This window comes from Octopus bimaculoides, chromosome 1 (assembly GCF_046866305.1).
Source record: "Octopus bimaculoides isolate indiv1 chromosome 1, ASM4686630v1, whole genome shotgun sequence".
NCBI lineage: Eukaryota > Metazoa > Mollusca > Cephalopoda > Octopoda > Octopodidae > Octopus > Octopus bimaculoides.
In genome coordinates this window covers 110,359,143-110,382,852 of record NC_142928.1, presented here as the reverse complement: position 1 = coordinate 110,382,852, position 23,710 = coordinate 110,359,143, and the positions used below count along the sequence as shown (strand labels likewise).

General features: G+C 37.0%; 2 protein-coding genes across 2 annotated transcripts; both read left to right on the top strand.

Moving 5' to 3' along the window:
* Positions 1–234: 234 nt before the first annotated feature.
* Positions 235–636, top strand: LOC149137683 (SCAN domain-containing protein 3-like). Its single transcript, XM_089350055.1, has one exon. The coding sequence runs from the start codon at positions 235–237 to the stop codon at positions 634–636; it is 402 nt and encodes a 133-aa protein (XP_089206181.1).
* Positions 637–1,175: 539 nt separating this feature from the next.
* On the top strand, positions 1,176–1,875 carry LOC149137682 (uncharacterized). The gene is made up of 2 exons (XM_089350027.1): positions 1,176–1,311; positions 1,445–1,875. Exons 1-2 carry the CDS (start codon positions 1,176–1,178, stop codon positions 1,873–1,875), a joined length of 567 nt encoding a protein of 188 aa, XP_089206153.1.
* The last annotated feature ends 21,835 nt before the right edge of the window (positions 1,876–23,710 follow it).

Below are 23,710 nucleotides of genomic sequence, written 5' to 3'. Positions count from 1 at the left end.
CACTACACAATATTGTTTAATAATAAATTTGATACTTTTAATTTATAGAAATAAATTATTATTTTATCAAAATAAAGTATTTATCATCTTTATTTTTTTTAAAGATCAGTTGTAATAATGTCTGAACCAACTGCTAAAAAGGCATAACTGAGGAACTACAAAGAAGATTTTATCATGTTTGGTTTTGTATCTGTAGACTCAAAACCTGTGTCTTGAATGTGATGCCATCATGACATGAAGAAAGTTAAGCTGGAAAAGCACCAGAAATTAAGGCATCCATCATCTGTTGGTAAAGGTAGGGAATATTTTGAGAATAAAAAGAAAATACAGCCAGTCAAACTACCTGACTTTGTAAAGAAGATAAATACTGTAAAAGTAAAGACACTCAAACCAAGTTATTTGGTCTCTGAAATTATTGCCAAGGTTGCAACACCTCAGATTTATGGTGAAAAACTTGTCAAGCCTGCTATGATAGCTTGTGCAAATGAGGTTCTGGGAAAAGATGCTGCACCTACTCTGAGTACAATTCCACTTTCAAATAACACAATTACAAGAAGACAGGATGAAATGTCTAATTTTGCTGAGGAGAAGATTGTGGAAATTCTCCAAAAGAAAAAATTTTTCTTTCCAAGTTGATGATAGTGGAATTCATAACCAAGCTATCCTTCTTGTCTATGTCAGATTCATTCATGAAGATGATATAAGGGAAGAAATGTTATTGATTAAAAGCTTGTCTGAAACTACTAATGGAGAAGACATATTCAATGAAGTAATGCAGTATTTTAATGACAAAAATATTCCGTTGACTAATTTGATCAACATTGCATCAGATGGAGCTGCAGCCATGACTGGAAAAGTGAAAGGCTTTGTTTCTAGAGTGAAATTGGTTGCTCCTCACATTTTTTATATACATTGCATTATCCACAGACAGCATTTGGTTGCTAAGAATATTGGAGGACACATGGGAAGAAGTACTCAACACTGTCATACATGCAATTAACTTTGTCAAATCAAACTCAGTGAATAATAGATTTTTTATGCAATTCTGTGAAGATAAAGATTTTAAAACCCTATTGCTTCACACAAAAGTAAGATGGTTGTCAAAAGGCCTGAGCCTTAAAAGACTAGTGAATTTGTGGGAACTATTAATCAACTTTCTCATGTTCGAGAGTCAGATGACTCATTACAACTCCAAGAAGCAAGCTGATATAACTAAGAAAATTTTGGAAACACTTTCTGAGTTTAAATCAAAAATATTCTACTTGAGTGATATTTTTAAAACAGTGAATCTGCTTCACTTAGAGCTGCAAGGTAGAGAATCAGATTTGGTCACCTGCCTCAAAACATAAAAGGATATATGGGGAAATTAAAATTTTGGAAAAAACAGTTTGAAAAATAAATTTGGCTTGATTTCAAAATTTTAACACCACTCTTCCTACATCAGAATGTATTGCCCACCTTGAAGTAGATTTTGAGAGAAGATACAATGATTTATTAAAGATGGATTATCCTCTGTGGTTTGTAGACCTAGAAAATGATGAGCCAGGAGATGAAAATTTTGAGTTGGCTGAAATGTTGTTGGATTTGAAAGAGAATATAAAACTGAGAAGAGTTGAAAAAGAAGGTGTCTTTGCCTTCATATCGATAAAGGAATCACACCCAAATATTTTTCAACATGTAGAGGCAAGCATCATTTCTTTCCCTGCCACATGGATGGTGGAATCTGCATTTTCAGCTGTTGTAGATATTTTAAGTAGAAAAAGAAATAAATTAGATGTCAACAGCAGAGAAACTATCAGACTAAGACTAAATGAGTTCATTAAAATTGATTATGATATCTTGTGTCAGAAACACCAATATCAAGCTTGTCACTAGTTGAATGGACTAAAAGTGAACGACTTTATGAAAAATGATTTTGATATCTTGTGTTTATCTTTGTTTACTAAAATAAATTATAAATTTATCTTTTGTTTGCTAAAATTAATTTTAAAGTGTAAATAGACTATTTTGTCTTTTCATTAAGTATTTTAGTGTGAAAATAGAACAGCATAAAGTTGAAGTAGAAGTGGTCCCTAAAAATCTTTTCAAGTAAGAAATGGTCCCTGGGCTGAAAAAGGTTGGGAACCACTGCTTTAAAGCATGAACAAGGCTGTGAATACACTAGCACTTCTGTTGGCATTACACATGATCTACTAGCTTCTTTATATTCCTGGTAGCAAACTAATTTCACTAGGTTTACCTTTTATTCGTGTCTTGTTGAACATTCTCTATTTATAAAGATATGTGCATCAAAGGTTACATTGGTATTGTGAGAATGATTTGAAAGTCATAATTTTCCATTTCTTCTCTTTTTTAAATCTAAGGAAAGAAATCAATATTTTAATATATGTTCAAACAAAATGATGTGTCAGTAATAACTTGATTTAAAACATTTATATATTGTGCAGAAGTTTAAGAAGATGCTTCTCGCTCAGACAACATAAATATATTTTCTTTATAACAGTGTTTCTCCTTTACAACACAACTTGTATTTTAGTGACTTAACCACAGACATCTTCCAGTGACACTTTGACATTTAAGTGAAATATTTCAAATACTACAAGTCAATATTGCCTCATGTTAATAAGGAAATCTTTATGTCATTGTTAACTACTACAAATATCAGCCAAACAGCCCTTAAATCACATCCTACTGCCTTGAGAAAAGAAAAGACACATTAGCTAATGGCAATTCCAGGCACACTCCTTAAAAATGCCAGTTGGTCATGACTGGAATGGCTTTGATCATAGAGCTGTTTGATCATAGAGCTGTTTGATCAAGATTGACATGGGGCTAAACAGCAGTTAGCTAAACCTCACCAGGATGAGGTGAAGGGTTGTAATGACTGAAAAGTGGGGCAGACAAATTGCCTAGTTTAATAAAAATGCTTTTAAACTTTTTAAACCTGTCCAACATCAAAGAAAGAAGAATGATAAGGATGCAAAATATTTTGTTCTCATTAATAAAGGCGTGGGGAGTAATTTTCCCTAATATTTCTTCTTTGTTTATTATTATGGAGATGGAGCTAATATTTGTCAGTTCAGAGCTACTGACCAAGAATGCTATTTCTTTAATTTTCTTTTTAATAATGCCCAGCTCGCATTTATTTATTTCTGGGCTGGATCAGTATATCAAAAACACAGTTTACTGAAAGGCATGTATTGGAATCTTAGTTGCAGCCTCATATTTACCTGTAAACAGATTATGATGATTAATGAGTACTGATGATTTTTATTAAATTCCCTGAAAGTAAGACTTTTCAACAGCCTACACAGTGTGTGTGTGTGCGCGCGTGTGTGTGTGTGTGTGTGTGTGCGCGCGCGAAGTGATCGTAACTACATATATGTTAAGAAACAGCAAGGTATAACCTTGCCCACTTATTATTTCAAATCTTCCTTGACAAAGAGTGTATAGACAATGCTTTTCTGTTTGCTTGTATATTTGTTGGTTTTTCTCAATCCTTATGTTAACTTAAAAATATAGCTAACTCACTACCATTAAAGTGAAGATTTTATAAACTGATAAGTCTACTTGTTAGTGGTGACATGAAAGATGATAGTTAAGTCACATAATAAGTTTGTATAACTTAATGTTGTTGTTGACATTGGTCTCCAGTTGCTTTCAAAATCCAACACCTGTTATCCTGTTGAGTTTCTAGGAAGTTTACTTCCCAACCATATGGTTTCAGGTTCAGTCCTACTGTGTTGCACTTTGGGTAAGTGTCTTCTACTATAACCTTGGGCCAATCAAATAAATCCTTGTGAGTGGATTTGATAGACAGAAAATGGAAAAATGCATGTCATATATATATATGTATGTATCTATTTGTGTGTGTCTTTGTGTTTGCTTTTCTACCCCACTATGTCAATGGTGTTGGTTTGTTTGTGTCTCATAACTTAGAGGTTCAGCAAAAAGTGACTAAGGTTAATTCATCTGATTAAACCCGTCAAGGTAGTGCCCCAGCATGGCTGTAGTTAAATGACTGAAACAAGTAAAAAAAAGGAAAAAGATGAATGACCCAACAATATGTAAACCTCATCTGCAAGTGGTTTTCTGTATCTTCCACTTGGGATTTTCGAAATTATCCATAATCCCATCTTGAACATCCTGTGTAAACATTCTCAAGACACATGCAATACTTTACAGGTCATTGTGATTTATATCCTTCCTCTTCTTTCTTTCGAATGCAGTGATGGATAAACAACTGAGAGCATTGTTTAGATGTCAGTTACCCTCAGTCTATGTTGGACCAACAACGCAACATCAGTCAAATATGCAAACAATGGAAGAAAGTATGTTTTGGAAATAACAAGAATCAGACCACAGCATCCCTGAATCTGCAGATGTCTTTGCCTCAATTCATATTTGCACATCATCTTCTATGGCACCCTAAGATCTATCCTCTCCAAATTAGTATTAACACTGCTTTGGGTGAATGAATCTGGATCCAGGCTAACAGAGAGAGAGAGCAATGTTTGTAATAAGTCAAAAGGTATATAAGTAATTATATGCTGAAAAACTTAGTCATGCTGATGGCTATCAAATCTCTCCAATTGGTGCCAGTTTAGATGTGCTAGAGAATTGCCAAGTTGTCTACATTGGCTGTCACAGTTATTTATTGCAAGTAGCACCAGTCAGCGATGGCAGTGGCTTGTATTGCAAGATGGCAATTGTTGAAGCAGTTGAAAAGTGACCAGATCAGCTCTGGAAATTACAATTCTTCTACAGGTTTAACTACAGAAGCCTTGTTACGTTTTTTATTTCCTGTAAGCCATCAATTTTAGTCATCTTTGATCCACTGACAGTGAATAGCAAACATCCCCATCATCATCTGTGAACTCATGGACTAGATCCAAAGACCATTCAGATGTAGTGATGGATGCATGTAAAATGAAAAGGGACAGAATCGACATTAACTGATGACTTTGCATTTATCTATACTTCACCTTTCCTGGCGAGAATCTCCCTACTGTCAGGGGAAATGTCACTAAACACCTCACATGTCTGCATGGAATTGGATAACATGCATCCATCATGATATGTCAAAGATCAAATTGTAGCTTTGGCTCTACTTCACGCATTTGCTGCCATGGCTTATTGGATCTATTTTGCAATTTTGTGTCTAAGAGCACACTAGCTTGAACAGTGCAACTTGCATTTTACATCAAAGAAATGAATGCCATTTTGGTCCTTAGCACTCAAGTGTGTTACCTTTTTTAATATCTCTTCTAGTTTACTCACCAAATTGCTGTTTTGTATTATTACATCCATGATAAATTTTATCAACTCTGATCTTTCTCTATTTGGATACCTACCACCCATGTTGATGTTTGCTCCTTTCAGTTCTTGTCTAATCTACTCATTAATACAGCCTCTGTGCAATTTGTTTCTTTTTTTTTTTTCTGCAAGGTATGACACACTCGACAACCAGTAACCAATCCTTTCCCTAAGTCTTATCTAAGTTGACCATGCAGCTCATAAATTAGTGATCTGTATAGCTTACTATTCGAAACTGTATACATCCTACACTATTCATACCCTCTAACCCAACTAAAAAGCTATCTAAAAACGTCTGACCCTAAATGGCCTGCCCATAAGTCTACAAGTTACCTAGAAAGACGTAAGCATGTTCCCGAAAGTAACAACACTAGGGGTCTGTAAGTATTGCTTGCACAGTCCCACAAATATTTCTTAACATTTTAAGTATGTTGTCCAAGATAAACTTAATTTTATTTGATGTAAGAAGGAAAACTCTTAATGTATATCTCAAATCATTTGCATAAAAATATAAATTTAAACCCTAACTGAAATAATCCCCCATAAAAAGTAATTTCATGTTATTAAATCTTCTAATAGCCATTAAAAGAATTGTTTCCATGCTACTTCAGCTCAACTCAAATGTATCAGCAATTATACTAAGTTGCAACTCTTAATCCTTTTTCTCTTCATCCTTCTTTTCCCCTAAGGTGAAGCCTTGTCTATCATGCTATGTCATTCAATGCTCTGATTTTCTTTTTATTATCTACAAGATTAATGGTTACTCAAGAAGCTGCAGTCACGCAAGTTCATTCCCGCAATTTGTCTATAATAAATGTCTTGTTTCTTTGTTCTTCTGTTTTTTTTTTCATGTATTTTTTTAGCTACTTCTCATATGTCTCCTGTCATGTTTAAAGTGTTTATTACCTCTGCCAAGGAAGGAGGTTATATTTTCATCAGCGTTTTTTGTCTGTCTGTCCGTCTGTGTGCAAAAGTTGTGAACGGTATTTGATGAAACTTGCAGAAAAAGTTTGGAATGACATAAGGAACAGATGATGAAATTTTGGTAGTGATCTGGGAATTTTTATGGATTTTTGAAGGATTTTTCATTTGTTATATTTACTTTACATGAAGTATATATATATATTTTTTTATTATTAATAAAATTATTAACAATATTCACAGGAAACCAATATTCGAATTTCTGAAGGATATATGTTTTATATGGCACAATAATTATTTTGAACTATAATTAAATTAAAATTTAAGATATACAAAATATAAATGTATATAAAAAATATAAATGTATATAAAAATATATGCGTACATAAATGTATATAAAAATGTATGCGTAAGTGAGTATAAATATAATTCGATTAAAATATTATAAAAGTCTAAAAGTCTAAAATGTATCTTATGATCGTTTCACAGATATTATTGCCTTTATAATGTAATCTAATATAGACAAGCATATTGGCAATAATTCCGCTCTTCAGAGATGTATAAAGTTATTATTATATATGTGAAAACAAATGGTATACATAATAAAATAAAATATGCTATAGGATGATATTAATTAAAATATTAAAAAATATTAACAATATTAACAATATTAAAAACATATACTGTCCTTTGAGAATTTGTAAATCCAATCCCTCATATAATTTGGAAAATGTACATGCACCAGATATCTTTGTTTAAAATGTATACCATTTTATGTGAATTATTAATTATTGTAACTATGCATTTATATATTATATTAAGTCTTTTACAATTGCCTTGTAAAAGGCAATACATTCATTTAAACCAAATATAAGACAATACATTCATTTAAACCAAATATAAATAATAATACAACTTCATTAGCCACATATATACAGAAATTCAATAAAAACAAAATTAATTATAAATTGGACTGGTCAATAATAGATTCTGCCATACCATATACACATAAATCAAATAATTGCCATTTATGCACATTAGAATCACTGCATATATTACTATATAAATTTGATAATTTAATAAATAGCAAGTCTGACGCGAAATCATCATGTAAACATAGGTACTACAAAACCTTTAAATATTATAATAGATCCAAAAACAAGGTAGAATAGAAAAAAACACATGTGTGTATTTGTATAAGCATTTGTATCGATATGTATAAAAAGTATGTATATATGTATATGTGTGTGTATGTGTGTAAATATATATATATATGTATGTATATATGTATATGTATAAATGTTAGATATATATACGTGTTAAATCTAGACACTTAATAATTGAACTCAAATACTAGTAATCTACAATACTTTCATAAGTATATTAAATTAAAATTAAAAATTAATGTTTAATCTAAACACTTAAGAATTTGAACCTAGATTCTATTATATTACTTTTATAAGTAATAATAATATTCATATTGAATTTGAAATAGAATCTTCTGACAAATAAAAAAAACTTCTATATATAATTATCTCAATTCTAACCAAATTTTTTTAATAATGAAATATTTGCAGTGGATGGTTGAACGTGTTTTTCTAATTATTCTCTGTTATTAGTAAGTTTTGATTTTCAAAATCTGTAATTTGTTTTAGTGATTTGTGTTCATTGTTGGAAAAAACTGTTATTTGCTTTTTTGAAAAGCAACTTGTTGGAATTCCCCCCTGCGGGGGAATTATTGTTATTATTATTGCGGCTTTTAAGCCAACTTGGAAAAAAAAAATGGAAAACCTTTTGAATTCACCAAGTGAATTCCCACCTCTGGGTGAAGCATTTACAAGCATTTTCGGTGATGAAATTTCACCGGCAGCTTCAACGGAAGTGTCACCAAAAAAGTTTGCAGAGGTAGCAGGTAGAAAGAGCATAGAAATAAATACGGATTGTAGTAACCTGCAAAAGTACATGACATTAATTAAAAAGGAGGGGTCAGAGATTCAAGTTGCCACCCCAAAAGATGATTCAGAATCAGTGGAAAAAAAAAGGATAATATATAAGACATACAGCACAGAAAAAAAAGGATTTTTAAAATGGAAGAAAAAATGATAGAGAAATGTTTAAAAAAAATATGGCTTGAAATTACCTATATCAACCGAGCAAAGAGATTCGGAACAATAGAAGTAAGGTTCAGGTCAGAAGAGGCAGCGAGAAAATACTCTCCAATCTGGACTTGGTCAAATAGCGACGGATCTTCCAGATCATACATAGACAGAGTGTTAATTAGAAAAGTAGATAGAAATATAGCTAAGTGTCCACAGTTTTACCCAGTCAGCTACAGTGATCATAAAACGATCACTTGTAGGCTCGACATAGATAAGCGATATACGAGAGGCTCCGGCTACTGGAAACTTAATACATCCCTTTTGGCAATTAAGGAGTACAGAGATCGGATTAGTTTGTTGATTCAGAGGGCATTAACCGGCGCCATTATTAATAATAAATGGTGGTATGCCCTCAAACGAGCCATTAAATTTGAGTCTGTTAGATATAGCATAAGTTTAGTGGCTAGAGAGCGTAGGAAGGAAACAGTTTTAGTTAAGGAATTAGAGGAAGCAACGAGAACTGGCTCTGCGACTCAGGTGAAGGTCAAGAGACTGGCATTAAACCAGCACCTCGAAGCCAAACACATGGTTTGCATTGTCAGGGCTAGAATTCGTGCTATGGATTGTGAGGGAATCAAGGCTGATTGTGAGGGAATCGATGGGGGCGGCGGGCCGGATAGCAGGAGGGACCTAACGGACTTCCTCGCCGGGCTGCCGTGTCTGTTGGGGTGGGACGCAGAGAGCTGTGAAGGGCCGATCACACCTGAGGAAATAATTAAGGCGATGGTGGACTGCAGCGCGGGTAAGGCGCCAGGACTGGATGGTTTACCCTACGAGGTGTATAAAAGTATGCCAGACTTGTTCGGGCACCTACTGGCAAATGTCTACGCGAACTGGCAGCAGAATAGGTTTATTCCCTTATCTGTGCGCCGGTGGGGGGGGGGTGACGCTAGTCAGAAAGGACCCGAACAAGGGGGATTCCATTGATAATTTTTGGCCCATCACTCTGCTAAACACAGAGTTGAAGATTTTGGCCAAAGTGTTATGGACAAGATTGGTGCGTGTCGCGGATGGTCTGATCGGGGAGGCACAGCCAATGTGTTCATTGCATCGGTCATTACCTACCGCCTAACCGCCGTTCCTTGCCCCGATTCATGGTTAATCAAGCTGGAAAGACAGCTCTTCCACTTTTTGTGGAAGTGCTCGAATCCACTTATGAGAAGCTCTATTTGCTGCCAACAACCATTAATGGGTGGACTTGGGAGGCCTTGGCTGTTGATGCGCAAACATGCGCTGAGGTTGAGGCATCTTTCGCTCTACCTGGATGGTGAACGGGTGTGGTCTCCGCTGGCGAAACAGATGTTTCCCAAGTTCACTAGTTTCGGTGGATTGGAAACCTGGTTGAATCGAAGATCAAAGTTGGGTACATGGTATACAGAGTGTCGCAAGGTACTCCTGCTATTCCGTCGCTTGTGCAATACCTGCGGTGGGGGTTCCACCGCATTCTTCTATAAAGGGCTTGTAGAGGCGAAATGTGATGATACCTTAGGGGAAACCCTAGGTCTCGACGAAAATCAGCTGGCCAGTCTATTCCAACGTACATTCAGGCCAAAGGCCCTGGATAATTTTCAGAAGTTTCTGGCATGGCAATGTTACCGAGGGGCCTTACCTGTTCGGGACAAACACGCAAGACATGGTTGCGCCGTCCCTCCGACTTGTCCAAGGTGCGGGCGGGACATGGAAACCACCCCGCACGCTATTGTACAATGTTCGGAGGTGTCGGAGGTGTGGGTATGTGCTGAACAACTGTTGTCAGGTACTAGAAGAGTACAGCTATCGACTGAATCAATTGTAAAAATTGACCCGCCGGATTTCCTCTCGAAAGAAGGTAAGATTTGTTTTCTCACTGTGGTAGCAATTGCAAGACAGGTTATTTGGAAAACGAGGATGAAAGGTATAAAGTCAGGCATTTTCATATATCTATTTGCTCAAAGTAATAGAGCACTTAATATAAGTTCAATAAAATATTCCTTTTGAATATTCTTTATAAACTTTACATGAAATATTACAATTTTACGTTCTTTGGTTATCTCCCTTGAAAACAAATTCATCGTTTTCATGTAACCTATGGTGGTGTTACTGTTTCCAAAGTTTATTTTCGTTTCTCTATTAGTAAATTTAGTCGCGTATCTATCTTAAAATGAGCTGCTTGGTGGAGGTCTTTGCTCTCCGAGTGCTTTTCTAGTATTGAAAGTCAAAGGGACAGCATCCTATGTTACAGAAACTCTGGTTGCAGAATGCCATGCTTGCAAAAACTGACCACTAATTTCGGGATGTAGCTTATAATTGAACTCTAATGGCAGTTCAGATGGTTCTTAACAATTTTAAAAACTAAAATTGGGATGTGTATAAAACATATTTTGAAAAGAAATGCCAATTTTGAGTAACACTTTAATACGTTCAGCCTAGCCATTTTCTGCCACCATTCTCTGGACATTTTTGTCACTTACAGACAACCAATTTAATTCTTTATGTTTATTTCCTTATTCTCCCCACCCACTTTTGTTTTTTCACTATTTAGCACTCTTGCTATCAAATATCACTTCCCATTGCTGTCTCCAACTTCACTTTTCATTACACTCCATATTCTTATTAACACCTACTCATGTCCTCTACTAATTCATCTGAACTGGGTCTAGCTATTATGTTTAATCATACAGTACTTCTTCCTCAATAGCACAACTCCCAACTTTCAACATCACACCTTCACCACTTTTATTTTCTTGCTCTGTTCTTGTGTTCAAAGTAATAACACTACTTTTTACAGATGTAGAACATCATTATTTTCCTTAGATTCTACTGCTTTGGATTTTCTTGTCTATCACTGTTACTGCAGGGTATAGCAATAAATGTGTACAATATAGTGCATTACCCATATTTACGATGACTGGAAAGAGATTATCGAGTGGGTGTAAAGACATTTGTGTGAAAAGGTGTCATAAAGAGATTAAGTTGAACATTAAAACTTTGTTTTACAAAGTTTTATTTAATGCAGGAGAAATACTCAGCTATAAAGCAAAAAAGTATCAGAGTTAGCAATGATCACAGTATGAACAACATGTGACAAAAAAAGACAGCATTCAATCAGCTATTCCATTAACTGCTCGGACGCTGTTTTTTCATAGATCTGATGAGATAATTAATATAGAACAGTTCCTGAGTGTGTTGATCATCAAGCAGACTAGATGCAATATGTCAATAAATACAATAGTTATTCAAACTTTTATTTTAAAAGTTGGTGTGACAATTTGTAGAAACAAGAAGGTACACCTTCTGGTGCAAAACCTTTTCGGACAAGTAAAGGCTGGTTTGAAAGCTTTAAGAGAAAACTTACTTTGCCCCTTAAAATAACTGGTAAAGCTATCCATGCTGATAAAGAGGTTGCTGCTTATTATCATGGGTAACTGAAGAAAATTATTGCTGAAGTTGGCTACTCATCAAAATATACAATGTTGACAAAACTGGGGTTTTCTGGAAGTGCATGGCTCTTGAAAACTTCCAAAAATTGTTGATGGTTCTTGTGGAGGGAAATGTTGCTGGTGATATCAGGATACCCCGACTTGCGTATCACTCTGAAAATCCCATGACTTTCAAGGAATACGCTAAGTTTAGTCTTCTTGTGATTAGGTGCTCACATTAGAATGCTTGGATGATTACCATAAAAAAATATTAAAAAGTTACAAGCCAGAAAATATTTAGTCCAGTTACTGCCTTTAATCAAAAGTAACTTGTCTGAATTTATTCATTATAAAGTCCACTGGTCCATCCAAAAGAAGTATGAAATGTGAAATTGTTGAAATATTTTAGCTATTGACTATCTTTAACACCCACCAGGTAATTAAGGAACTTTTATTGTAGATGTGAGCAAAAATAAAGAAAATTAAATAACCTCCGGAGTTAATTTTGCTTATCAGTTACAGAACTTTGGTTTTGTGGTTATTTGCAAGGGGTGGGGGGTGCTAAGGTAGGAAGACACAAATGTGCATCAGATACCTGAACAATTACTAAATTGTTTGTGGTTGAACTTCTTGGCTCTAAACTGAATCCCCTAAATCTCACACGTAAAAAATTATTTTGATTCTTCAAGAGAGATAAACTGTTGCTTATCAGAAAGCTCTTGTGATTGGAGAGAAAGCTCTTGTTCACCTTTGGATGAGGTTCAATTTTAAAACTCAATTTCATATTGAGTGTACAAGTAGGAATAAAGAGCATATGTCAACTGGGATCTTCAACACTCAGAATAGTTAATAAAGAGTTTGAATTTCCCTAAAATCTAATCATGATCACATGAACAAAGCCATAAATCTGAAGGTATCAATATTTAATAAAAAGAAGGCTGTGAGTTGGCAGAAACGTTAGCACGCCGGGCAACATGCTTAGTAGTATTTTGCCTGTCTTTACATTCTGAGTTCAAATTCCGTCAAGGTCAACTTTGCCTTTCATGCTTTCGGGGTCAATAAATTAAATACCAGTTGCATACTGCGGATCAATCTAATCGACTGGTCCCCTCCCCCAAAATTTCGGGCTTTGTGCCTAGAGTAGAAACGAATATTTAATAAAAAGTTACAGATGATGCTTTTTATGTACCACCAGCACGGGTGCCAGTCAGGTGGCACTGGCATCAGTCACGCTTGAATGGTGCTTTTTACGTCCCCCTGTTGAATCAAGTGAAATTGTAGTCATGATGTTAGTGCCGCCTGACTTGCTCCTGTGCCAGTGGGACGTAAAAAGCACCATTCAAGCGTGACTGATGCCAGTGCCACCTTTCTGGCACCCGTGCTGGTGGTACATAAAAAGCATCATTCTAGCATGGTCAATACCAGTACCACCTGACTGGATCCTGTGTTGATGGCACGTAAAAAGCACCCACTACACTCTTGGAGTGGTTGGCTTTAGGAAGGACATCCAGCTGGTGCAGCCTCCTGGCTTGCCAGTCTTCAGTCAAACTATCCAGCCCATGCCAGCATGGAAAGCAGACGTTAAACGATGATGATGATGATGAAGAGAAACTATGTAGAGTAAGTAGAAAGCAGCTACTCAGTGGATGTCATCATAAAGCTAAAGATCAGTGAACTATTGAGAAATTTACAGCTATTCTACCAGGATTACAAGTTAAGATTTATACCTGTAATTATTGGGGCACAAACTGGCTAAGCACCAATCTTGAGAAACCAGAATAGAGAAAGTTACTCGAAAGATTACTGATATAAGTCATCAATGCATCAACGGAACTGTAAAAATATGTAAAACTTCACAAAAGTTTAGCATATAATACATATGCACATGTCTAGACATGCAACTATACAGATTTGTATATGCACTGACTTGAAATATTGTGCACATACACACAACCATGCATAACTACGCTGTTGTTCAAAATTCCAATAAAGAAGTCTTGGATCTAGGTTAGAAAGCATCTCTTTCTCCATCAGCAAGAAATCTAGAAATGAAACTTTATCACACATAACACACACACACGCACACACACACACACACACACAAACACTCATACACACACACACACACACACACACTGACCTACCTAGCAACCAACCTACATACATACATCTTTAAAGTAGTGCTCCAGCATGGCCACAGTGAAATAACTGAAACAAGTAAAATAATACATACATACATACAAACAAACAATTCAATGCTTCATATATTTACGCATTTGTATATGATCTCAAAGTAGGTTAGCCTCTATTATTTATGTCAACTAAGTTGGGTCACATGAAGTTTAATTTGTGTTTCTACCTTACCTTAAAGTAACAGCACACAACAGGGTTGCTATTGTCCTCATTCCAATAATAGGTAATTCTTTTGCATTTTCCTCCTCCCATTTTGTAGTCAGTATTTAAAAACCTGTTGGGTAGGTTTACATTGTAAACTCTTTGTGTTACCATGGTTTTTTAACTTTTCTTTCTCCAGTTGACAGTACAGTGTGTATGTGTGTGTGTAAATATGTATGCATATATATGCATGTACACATACACACACATATGTATATGTATGCATGTGTGTGTGTGTATATATATATGTGTGTGTGTGCATGTATGTATGCATGTATGTATGTTAGTGTTCAATTTTATTTCAAGATTTCTGCCAATAGAGAAGGAGCTGGTTTCAAATCTAGATCCCAGGCTACTTCACTGAAATTTCAACAATATCAACTGTGTGTGTGTGTGCGTGTGTATATGTGCAGTAATAGGAATCAGTACAAATACAGATTTGTGTGTCTTGTTTTATGTATGTATTCTCATGCATACAGTTGCATCTCTAGACATGCACATATATATTTAAATACTACACTTTTGGAAAGTTTTACAAATTTTTACAGCTCCATTGATGGCTTGGATCAGTTTTCTCTTTTCTGATTTTGAAAAGTTTAATTTCTCAAGACTGGTGCTGAGGCAATGTATTACATATCCTAATAATTACAGGTATAAATTTGAATTTATAATCTGAGTAGAGTAACTGCAGATTTCTCAAGAGTTCATCATAGGTATTTTTTTTTTTTTTTGTGATCTTTAGCTTTATGTTAACAACCACTGGGCAGCTGATTTCCACAATTGTATACAGTTTCTCTTCTCTGTTCCAAAATCATTATGTCAGGTATATTATGTTTACATTTAATTGAGGTTTTCACAGAGACATTCCACCAGTACTCTTGACTATGGCCTCTACCATACTGTGGGTTCTTATTTCTTTGGCTCTAGGATTATCCTTCTAACGGATCTCATTATACAGTGTTTTGACTACAACATCATGTCACATTGGTAGATAATACCGTGATGACATTTTTGGACAACTGCTTATGATGTGGGTGACATCTTTGGTGTTAACTCCACAAAGTCTGCACAGGCTACCACATTTTAGTGTTTTTCCTGTGTCTCTGTCCCTTTTGTGCATCAGGTATTTGGTTGCTATTTCCTGTTCTTTGATTACAAACACATGTCCTTCAAAGTGGGAGTTAGTAATCTAGCTGTTGATCCATACATGTCATTATTCAATTTTATTTCAAGATTTCTTGCCAACAGAGTAAGAGTCAGTTTCTAATTTAGATCCAAGGCTCTTTCATTGGAATTTCAGCATCATCAACAGCGTATTTGTACATGTTTGTAAGTATGTGTGCAGTATTTGGAGTCAGTGCATATGCAGATTTTTGTGTTTTGTTTTATGTATGAATTCTCATGCATATAGTTGCATGTTTAGACATGTGCATATATACTTAAATACTAAACTTCTGGAGAGTTTTACAACTCTTTTGTTCTATTGCTGGCTTGAATCAGTAATCTTCTAATTAACTTTCTCTTTTCTAGTTTTGAAAAGCCTTATTTCTTAAGATTGGTGCTTGAGCAGTTTGGTACATATCCCAGTGCCTCAATAAATACAGGTATAAACCTAAACTTGTAATTCAGGTAGAGCAACTGTAAATTTCTCAATAATTCAGCATAGATTTTCTTTTCCACTGATCTTTGGTGTTAACTCCACAAAGTCTGCACAGGCTACCACATTTTAGTGTTTTTCCTGTGTCTCTGTCCCTTTTGTGCATCAGGTATTTGGTTGCTATTTCCTGTTCTTTGATTACAAACACATGTAAGGATTTATGGGGGCACAGGGGATATGAAAAAATTTTAATTGAAAAATTTAATTTTGCTTAATTGTGTGAGGTCCCGTGTGTAGAACAAAAATTCACAAAAAAATTTCTGAAAATACCAATAAGTCAAAAAGTTATGACTGGTTACATGGTGTGCTTCAATCCAGAATTCATTATAAGCCATACATATGTTCAAATGCTTTTAACTTTTTGATTTGGATTTCAAAAATTATTTTGAAATTATAAAGGAAACAAATAACAGATTCAGACTCTATATTTTGAACTCTGATTAAAAAAAATTTCGAAAATGAGCATCAATAAAATCTAGAAATATTTCATTTGGAATTACTTGGTTACATCATCAACATACGGCAGCCTTTAAATGTTGCCCCTATAAAAATATGAGTATGGAACATGAGTAAGACAGAAAGGAACAAAACAAGATTAGTCTTCTCATGGCAAGATTTCACTTATGTAATATAGTAAATAGGAAAAGTTGGATTAACTGATATTAGCCATGCAAAATAATAATAATAATAACAACAAGAGCACTCAAAGAGTACATACCTCTGCCAAGGCAATACCAATGTCCTCTCAACGATTAGCCAGAGATGATTTTTTAAATGAGAATATCTGAAATAAACTCGACTGCTCTCACAAACAAGAATACTAAAAATGAACCCAACCACTCTCAAAAATTAAGTAAAAAACTGGAAAAAATAATCCAGAATCCTTGTCCATTTTAAATGAATAGCATGAGACCTTTTGGTTTTTCTCTTCTCTTCAATTCTGGCCTTCTTTTAGTATTCCTGTTGTTTTAGATCGATGTAATAGAATTATGTATGATGATGATGATGATGATGTAAGTATACTGTAAAGTGTTAATATGTACGTCGTAATATGTACAAGGGAGATAATCGGAGAAAGATTTGAAAGACTTCATCTAAAATAAAGTAAATATAACAAGAAATAATCCAGAATCTTTGTCTGGTACCAGATCGATCCCGAAATCTAATCAGTTTGTGCCAGTCAGGAGGCCAAACATCTCTGAAAGTTTCATCTGAATTCATCCAGCAGTTCTTGAGATATCTTGTCCATGGACAAACAAACAAACACGACCGAAAACAATACCTCTGCCTTTACTAAGGCGGAGGTAATAATAAGGTAACTTGAATGTGAAGCCTAAAAACAGAAACAATTCCTATTATAGTAGGTGCATTAGATATGATAAAAAAAAAACATTCAGACAAATATGTAGGTGCAGTTACCCCGCTTGACAGCACGGTTAAAACAGTTGAACAATAGAGGGCATTATGCAACATTAAGGTTCAGAGACTCATCTCTTTCTGCATCGGGATATGAGACTGTGAAGACATAACCTAACTGTCTCTCTCTCTCACACCACTCGCCAGTAACAGATAAGAGCTAATGCACAGAAGACCATGGCCTCCATGCACAAACCATTTTCATTTATCATTCAGTTTGTGTATGTACGTGTGGCCATATTAAAGGTATATAAAGTCACAGCCTTATTTTATGTATTCTTTATACCAAGTTTCCTGTCAAATGATATTACAGCCTTCTGTGTAGAATCACATTAGATAGAATACAACCTATTCATCTATAAATACATAACAAAAACACCAGGACTTTCAAGTACATCTTAACTGATTGAAAGTGTTATCATGTACATTGTTTTGCCTTGGTGTAAAAGATGGGCTACAACAAATATTCAGCTCAATATCACAGATTTGCTTGTCAGTTGTTTGACCTTAACTATTTGAGTATGTCATTTGGTGGCTGATGATATGTGCATCTTTGATCATGAGCAGAAGTAGTGGGGGAGCATCATACCCATGTGTCGAGAGGAATTCTTTGGGATTTGAATAATTCACCTCTGGAAACATGGGTGTTTTGTTCAAAATCCTTAAACAAACCTTATTCAGGGACCTTTTGAGCAGGATGGGTTATTCGAAGAAAATTTTAATTGAGCTGAAAGAAAATACAACACTTTCAGTCAGGAATTATTAGCAGCATACCTGGCTGTTAAACATTTCCAACACATGCTAAAAGGTAGCAATTTTGTCATATACACAAACTACTGGTGTACACATTTAATACCAAGCCTGATTGTCACTTGCCGAGAGAAGTCTGCCACCTTGCCTTCATATTGCAGTACATGACAGATATATGCCACATCAAAGGGTCGACCAACTCAGCAGCCAATGCACTATTGTGCATGTAGATCAATGCAATCCACACCACTGCCACAATTGATCTTCCACGTATAGCAGCTGACCAGGAGAATGACAAAGAACTTCTAAAGCTCTGAAATTCATCATCTCTCAAATTTCAGCAAGTTCTGGCACCATCATCCATGGCCTATGTTTGGTGTCATATCTCCACCAGTCACCAACGCCCTTATGTACCGCAGAAGTACCATCATGAAGTGTTTTCTGCCCTGCATTCTCTGTCACGTCCTGGTATTTGTTCCACTCAAAAGCTGATATTGACCTGTTTTGTGTGGACCAGTATCAACAAGGATATCAGAGAATGGACCAAGTGCTGTGTCATGTGCCAAAAAGCAAAATCTACCAACACATAAAATCACAAATCGGCTCCCTTTCAAACCAGACGCACAATTTCAGCACATACACATCGATATCGTGGGACTTCCATCACCTTCACAGAACTGTACACATCTGCTCACCTGTGTTGATCGTTTTATGCAGTGGCCCGAAGCTTGGCCCTTATCAGATACTTCAGCAGAAACGGTCACCAAAACGCTGATATCCCACTGGGTTTCGCATTTTGGCACAACCACAACTATCACCACTGACAGAGGATGTCAGTTCAATTCTCACCTTTTCACCGTGCTGACTCATCTCCTCAGATGTAAACACACCAGCACAACAGCTTACCACCCTGCAGCAAATGGCATGGTCGAAAGCTTTCACCGCCAATTCAAGGCGGCTATAAAAGCATATCCAGACGGCTCCAACTGGTTGGAATATCTTCCACTCATCCTCCTTGGTATTTGATCCACGGGCATACTCCGGCTGAACTGGTCTATGGCACGGCACTTGCCTTACCTGGGCAGATGATCAACCCTGTTTCACCACAAGATTTTCCTGACCCAGCAAAATATGTGCACTGCTTATGGACATCTATGTCACATTTGTCCCCTGCAGGCCCCAGACAACAAAACGTCGCTTCACATATCCCAAAGGACATCAATATTTGGACGCATGTTTAAGTTAGAAATGATGGAATACTGTCTCAACTTCGGCCACCATATTCCAGGCCCTACAAAGTAATTTAGAAAGAACCAAAATATTTTGTTCTCGATATTGGAGGAAAACGAAATAACGTCTCTGTTGATCGCCTAAAAGAAGCATTCGTCGAAGAGGACTTACTTTCAGTTCCCACCATTCCTCAAACGGACTCAACATCTTCAGCTTCACCCATTACAAACAACGGCACACCAAAATGGGAAGAACAGTTCGATGGCCCGCAAGGTTTGTTCAAGTCTTTTGAGTAAGTGCAAACTCTTCACCTAACCGTCTTCTCAATTGAAATGTCCACAAAGCTTACATCAACACATAAAAACAAACTGTTGTTTTACTTATGGTTATGAACAATTGCCACATATATAACCCAAGTGACTCTGCATCACCCGCATACAAACCAAAACAAAACAAAGAACGTTTTGTATAAAATAAAAACATTTTTCTATATCGATGAAAAACATTTTTTATGAACAGTGTTCTGCTAATTCAAGAGACTGAACATTTCAACAAACGAAATTTTTCCACAAACATTTTTCATGTTTCTGTAAAATTACATTTTATTGCATGTACATGCTTTGTTTTTAAAATGTTTTGCTCTCTACGAGTGGTGCAAGTGTGTGTAAGCATTTACACACACTTGCACCACTCATATTTTAACATGTGCTATCACTTGCTCTCTGCGTCACTGAAAGACAACTGACCTCTATTAGACCTCTAGTGAGTCGCATACTCAATAGTGTTGCATATCTCTCTCAACATGCCAGTATATTACATTTATGCTTCTGCCTAGGCATATACACATTACCTAACATATATTGCACACACCAACTCTGAACGTTGGTTCTTTGCTTTACATTTTTATTTTTCATTTTTTTCACTTCCCATGTTTTTGACATGTATTCATTTGTCTGTAAATTACACTGTATATATTTTCCTGCATTACATACAAGATCACACATTTTCTATATCACAAGCATCTGTATCGTTCGATCTCTGTGGCTTTCTCACAGGAGGTAGTGTAAAAACTAACACTTCCTTTTTCTGAACTGAGATTCAAAGCTGAATCTAAGGATTCTCACTCGTCTGATCCACCACTGACCAAACAGGCATGAAAGAAATTTTTTTGTCCTGTCAAAAAATGATGGTTTCCCTTCGACCTTCAGCCTTCAACCTCAGCCGTATCATTTAAGGTTCAAGTAGATAGGAGGCGACCTACATAGGTAGGAATTACTCCTGTGGTATGTCTGTCCTTCTAGCTGTCATGACCATTGTAAATACAGCAGGAGTGGCTGTGTGGTAAGTAGCTTGCTTACCAACCACATGGTTCCAGGTTCAGTCCCACTGCGTGGCACCTTGGGTAAGTGTCTTCTACTATAGCCTCAGGCCAACCAAAGCCTTGTGAGAGGATTTGGTAGATGGCAACTGAAAGAAGCCCGTCGTATATATGTATATGTATATATATATATGTGTTTGTGTGTCTGTGTTTGTCCCTCCAACATCGCTTGACAACCGATGTTGGTGTGTTTACATCCCCATAACTTAGCGGTTCGGCAAAAGAGACCGATAGAATAAGTACTAGGCTTACAAAGAATAAGTCCTGGGGTCGATTTGCTCGACTAAAGGCGGTGCTCCAGCATGGCTTCAGTCAAATGACTGAATCAAGTAAAAGAGTAAAAGAGTAAAGAGTAATCCATCAAAGGACTGCAGAGAGAGAAATAGCCAGAGGCGAGGTGGCCAGAGAGTAACTTCACCAGTTAAGCAGGCAACAGAGATCCAGATATTCAACATGAACAAACCAATATAGTAGCAGTTGCAGAACATAAACAGACACCACTGAATGACCAACACACACACACAGACATAAAACATGTCTGGTTCTACCTCATCATAGCGACACAGTATTTACCCTGTTAATTTCTTCTTGACCAACTCAAAGTAAAGTTGGTAATGTCATGTTGTGAGATTTTTGGTGTATACAACAAGTAAATGCAAGGGTGAAAAACTAGAGGTAGTCGATAGCTTCCGCTATCTGGGCAACCGAGTTAGTAGTGGGGGTGAGTGCACTGAAAGTGTAGCTGCTAGAATAAGAATAGCCTGGGCAAAGTTTAGAGAGCTCTTATCTCTGCTGGCGACAAAGGGACTCTCACTCAGAGTAAAAGGCAGACTGTATGACGCATGTGTACGAACAGCTATGCTACATGGCAGTGAAACATGGGCTGTAACTGCTGAGGACATGCGTAAGCTCGCAAGGAATGAAGCCAGTATGCTCCGTTGGATGTGTAATGTCAATGTGAATACCCGTCAGAGTGTAAGTATCTTGGGAGAAAAGCTGAACATTAGAAGCATCAGTTGTGGTGTGCAAGAGAGACGATTGCGCTGGTATGGACATGTGGTGAGAATGGATGAGGATAGCTGCGTGAAAAAGTGTCACACCCTAACAGTTGAGGGAACCCGTGGAAGAGGTAGGCCCAGGAAGACCTGGGCTGAGGTGGTGAGGCAAGACCTTCGTACATTGGGCCTCACTGAGGCGATGACTACTGACCGAGACCTTTGGAAATGTGCGGTGCGTGAGAAGACCCGGCAAGCCAAGTAAGATCGTTGCCAGTGCCCCTGGACTGGCTCTTGTGCGGGTGGCACATAAGATGTACCATTTTGAGCGTGGCCGTTGCTAGTACTGCATGACTGGCCTCCGTACGATTTTCGAGCGAGATCGTTGCCAGTGCCCCTGGACTGGCTTGTGCGGGTGGCACATAAAAGACACCATTTCGAGCGTGGCCGTTGCCAGTATCGCCTGACTGGCCTTCGTGCAGGTGACACGTAAAAGCACCTACTACACTCTCTGAGTGGTTGGCGTTAGGAAGGGCATCCAGCTGTAGAAACTCTGCCAAATTTAGATTGGAGCCTGGTGTTGCCATCCGGTTTCACCAGTCCTCAGTCAAATCGTCCAACCTATGCTAGCATGGAAAGCGGACGTTAAACGATGATGATGATGATGATGAAACTACAATCCAATGTTTTCCCATTGTTTTACTTTGACGTCGTCTACATGCCTATTTCATCTGCTACGTCAACATCTTTTGTTACACCTTTCCCACCATAAGTTGTGTCACATTGTCATACTGATTGCACCTCAGAATTGCATTAAGGATACAAATGTCTGTGGAATACTCAGCCATTTACGCACAAATTCAATAAGCCTAGTAGATAAGAGGATCGAACAACAGAACACACATAATTGAAAATTCCAACAAAGATGCATTTATTATATTTATGGAAAGTATTTTGGCATTTTTACTTCCCATCTTTAATCAATGTAGAGAAGCGGATGAACATTAAAAGCTAGTTAAAGCTACATGTATATTTTTTATTTCTTAGTGAAATAAGATTCAGGCAAAAACCATGTAGAATGCTATGCAAAGCTCCTCTAGAGTTATTGACTACCTAATGTCATACTCCTGCTATTGCATATATATCAGAAATTTCATAGTACCCATGGAGTTTATATAAATAGATAAATGATAGAAAATGGAATGAATAACATTCTCTACTTAAACAAAGAATGACATTCATTCCATTTTCTATCATTTATCTATTTCTAATTCTTCATTCAGTCATTCACCATCATCATCATTTAACGTCCACTTTCCATGCTAGCATAGGTTGGACGATTTGACTGGGGACTGGCAAACCAGATGGCTACACCAGACTCCAATCTGATCTGGCAGAATTTCTACAGCTGGATGCCCTTCCTAACGCCAACCACTCCGAGAATGTAGTGGGTTCTTTTTACGTGCCACCGGCATGAGGGCCAGTCCGGCAGTACTGGCAACGGCCATGCTCAAATGGTAGTTTTTATGTGCCACCTGCACAGCAGTCAGTCCAATGTTTTGTTCACGTGCCAGTAAGGCGAAGCTGGAAATGATCGTGCCTTTTACATGCCACCGGCATGGAAGTGAGACCACTGCTCTGGCAGTGATCCCACTTGGATGGTGCTGTTAGAGCTCCACTGGCATGGGTGCCAATCATCGAATTAAGTTCAGTTTCAATCTCACTTGCTCCAACAGGTCTTCGCAAGCTGAGTTTAGTGTCCAACGAAGGAAGGTTGGCATGGGTGCCAGTCATCGAATTTGGTTCAATTTCGATTTCGATTTCACTTGCCTCAACAGGTCTTTGCAAGTAGGGTTTTGTGTCCAAAGAAGGAAAGGTATGCATAAGTGGGCTGGCTACACCCCTGGTAAAGGCCATGGGTTATGGTCTCACTTATCTTGTTGGGTTTTCTCACGCACTGCATATTTCCAAAGGTCTCGATCACTAGTCATTGCCTTGGTGAGGCCTAGTGTTCGAAGGTCATGCTTCACCACCTCATCCCAGGTCTTCCTGGGTCTACCTCTTCCACAGGTACCCTCAACCGCTAGTCTGTGGCA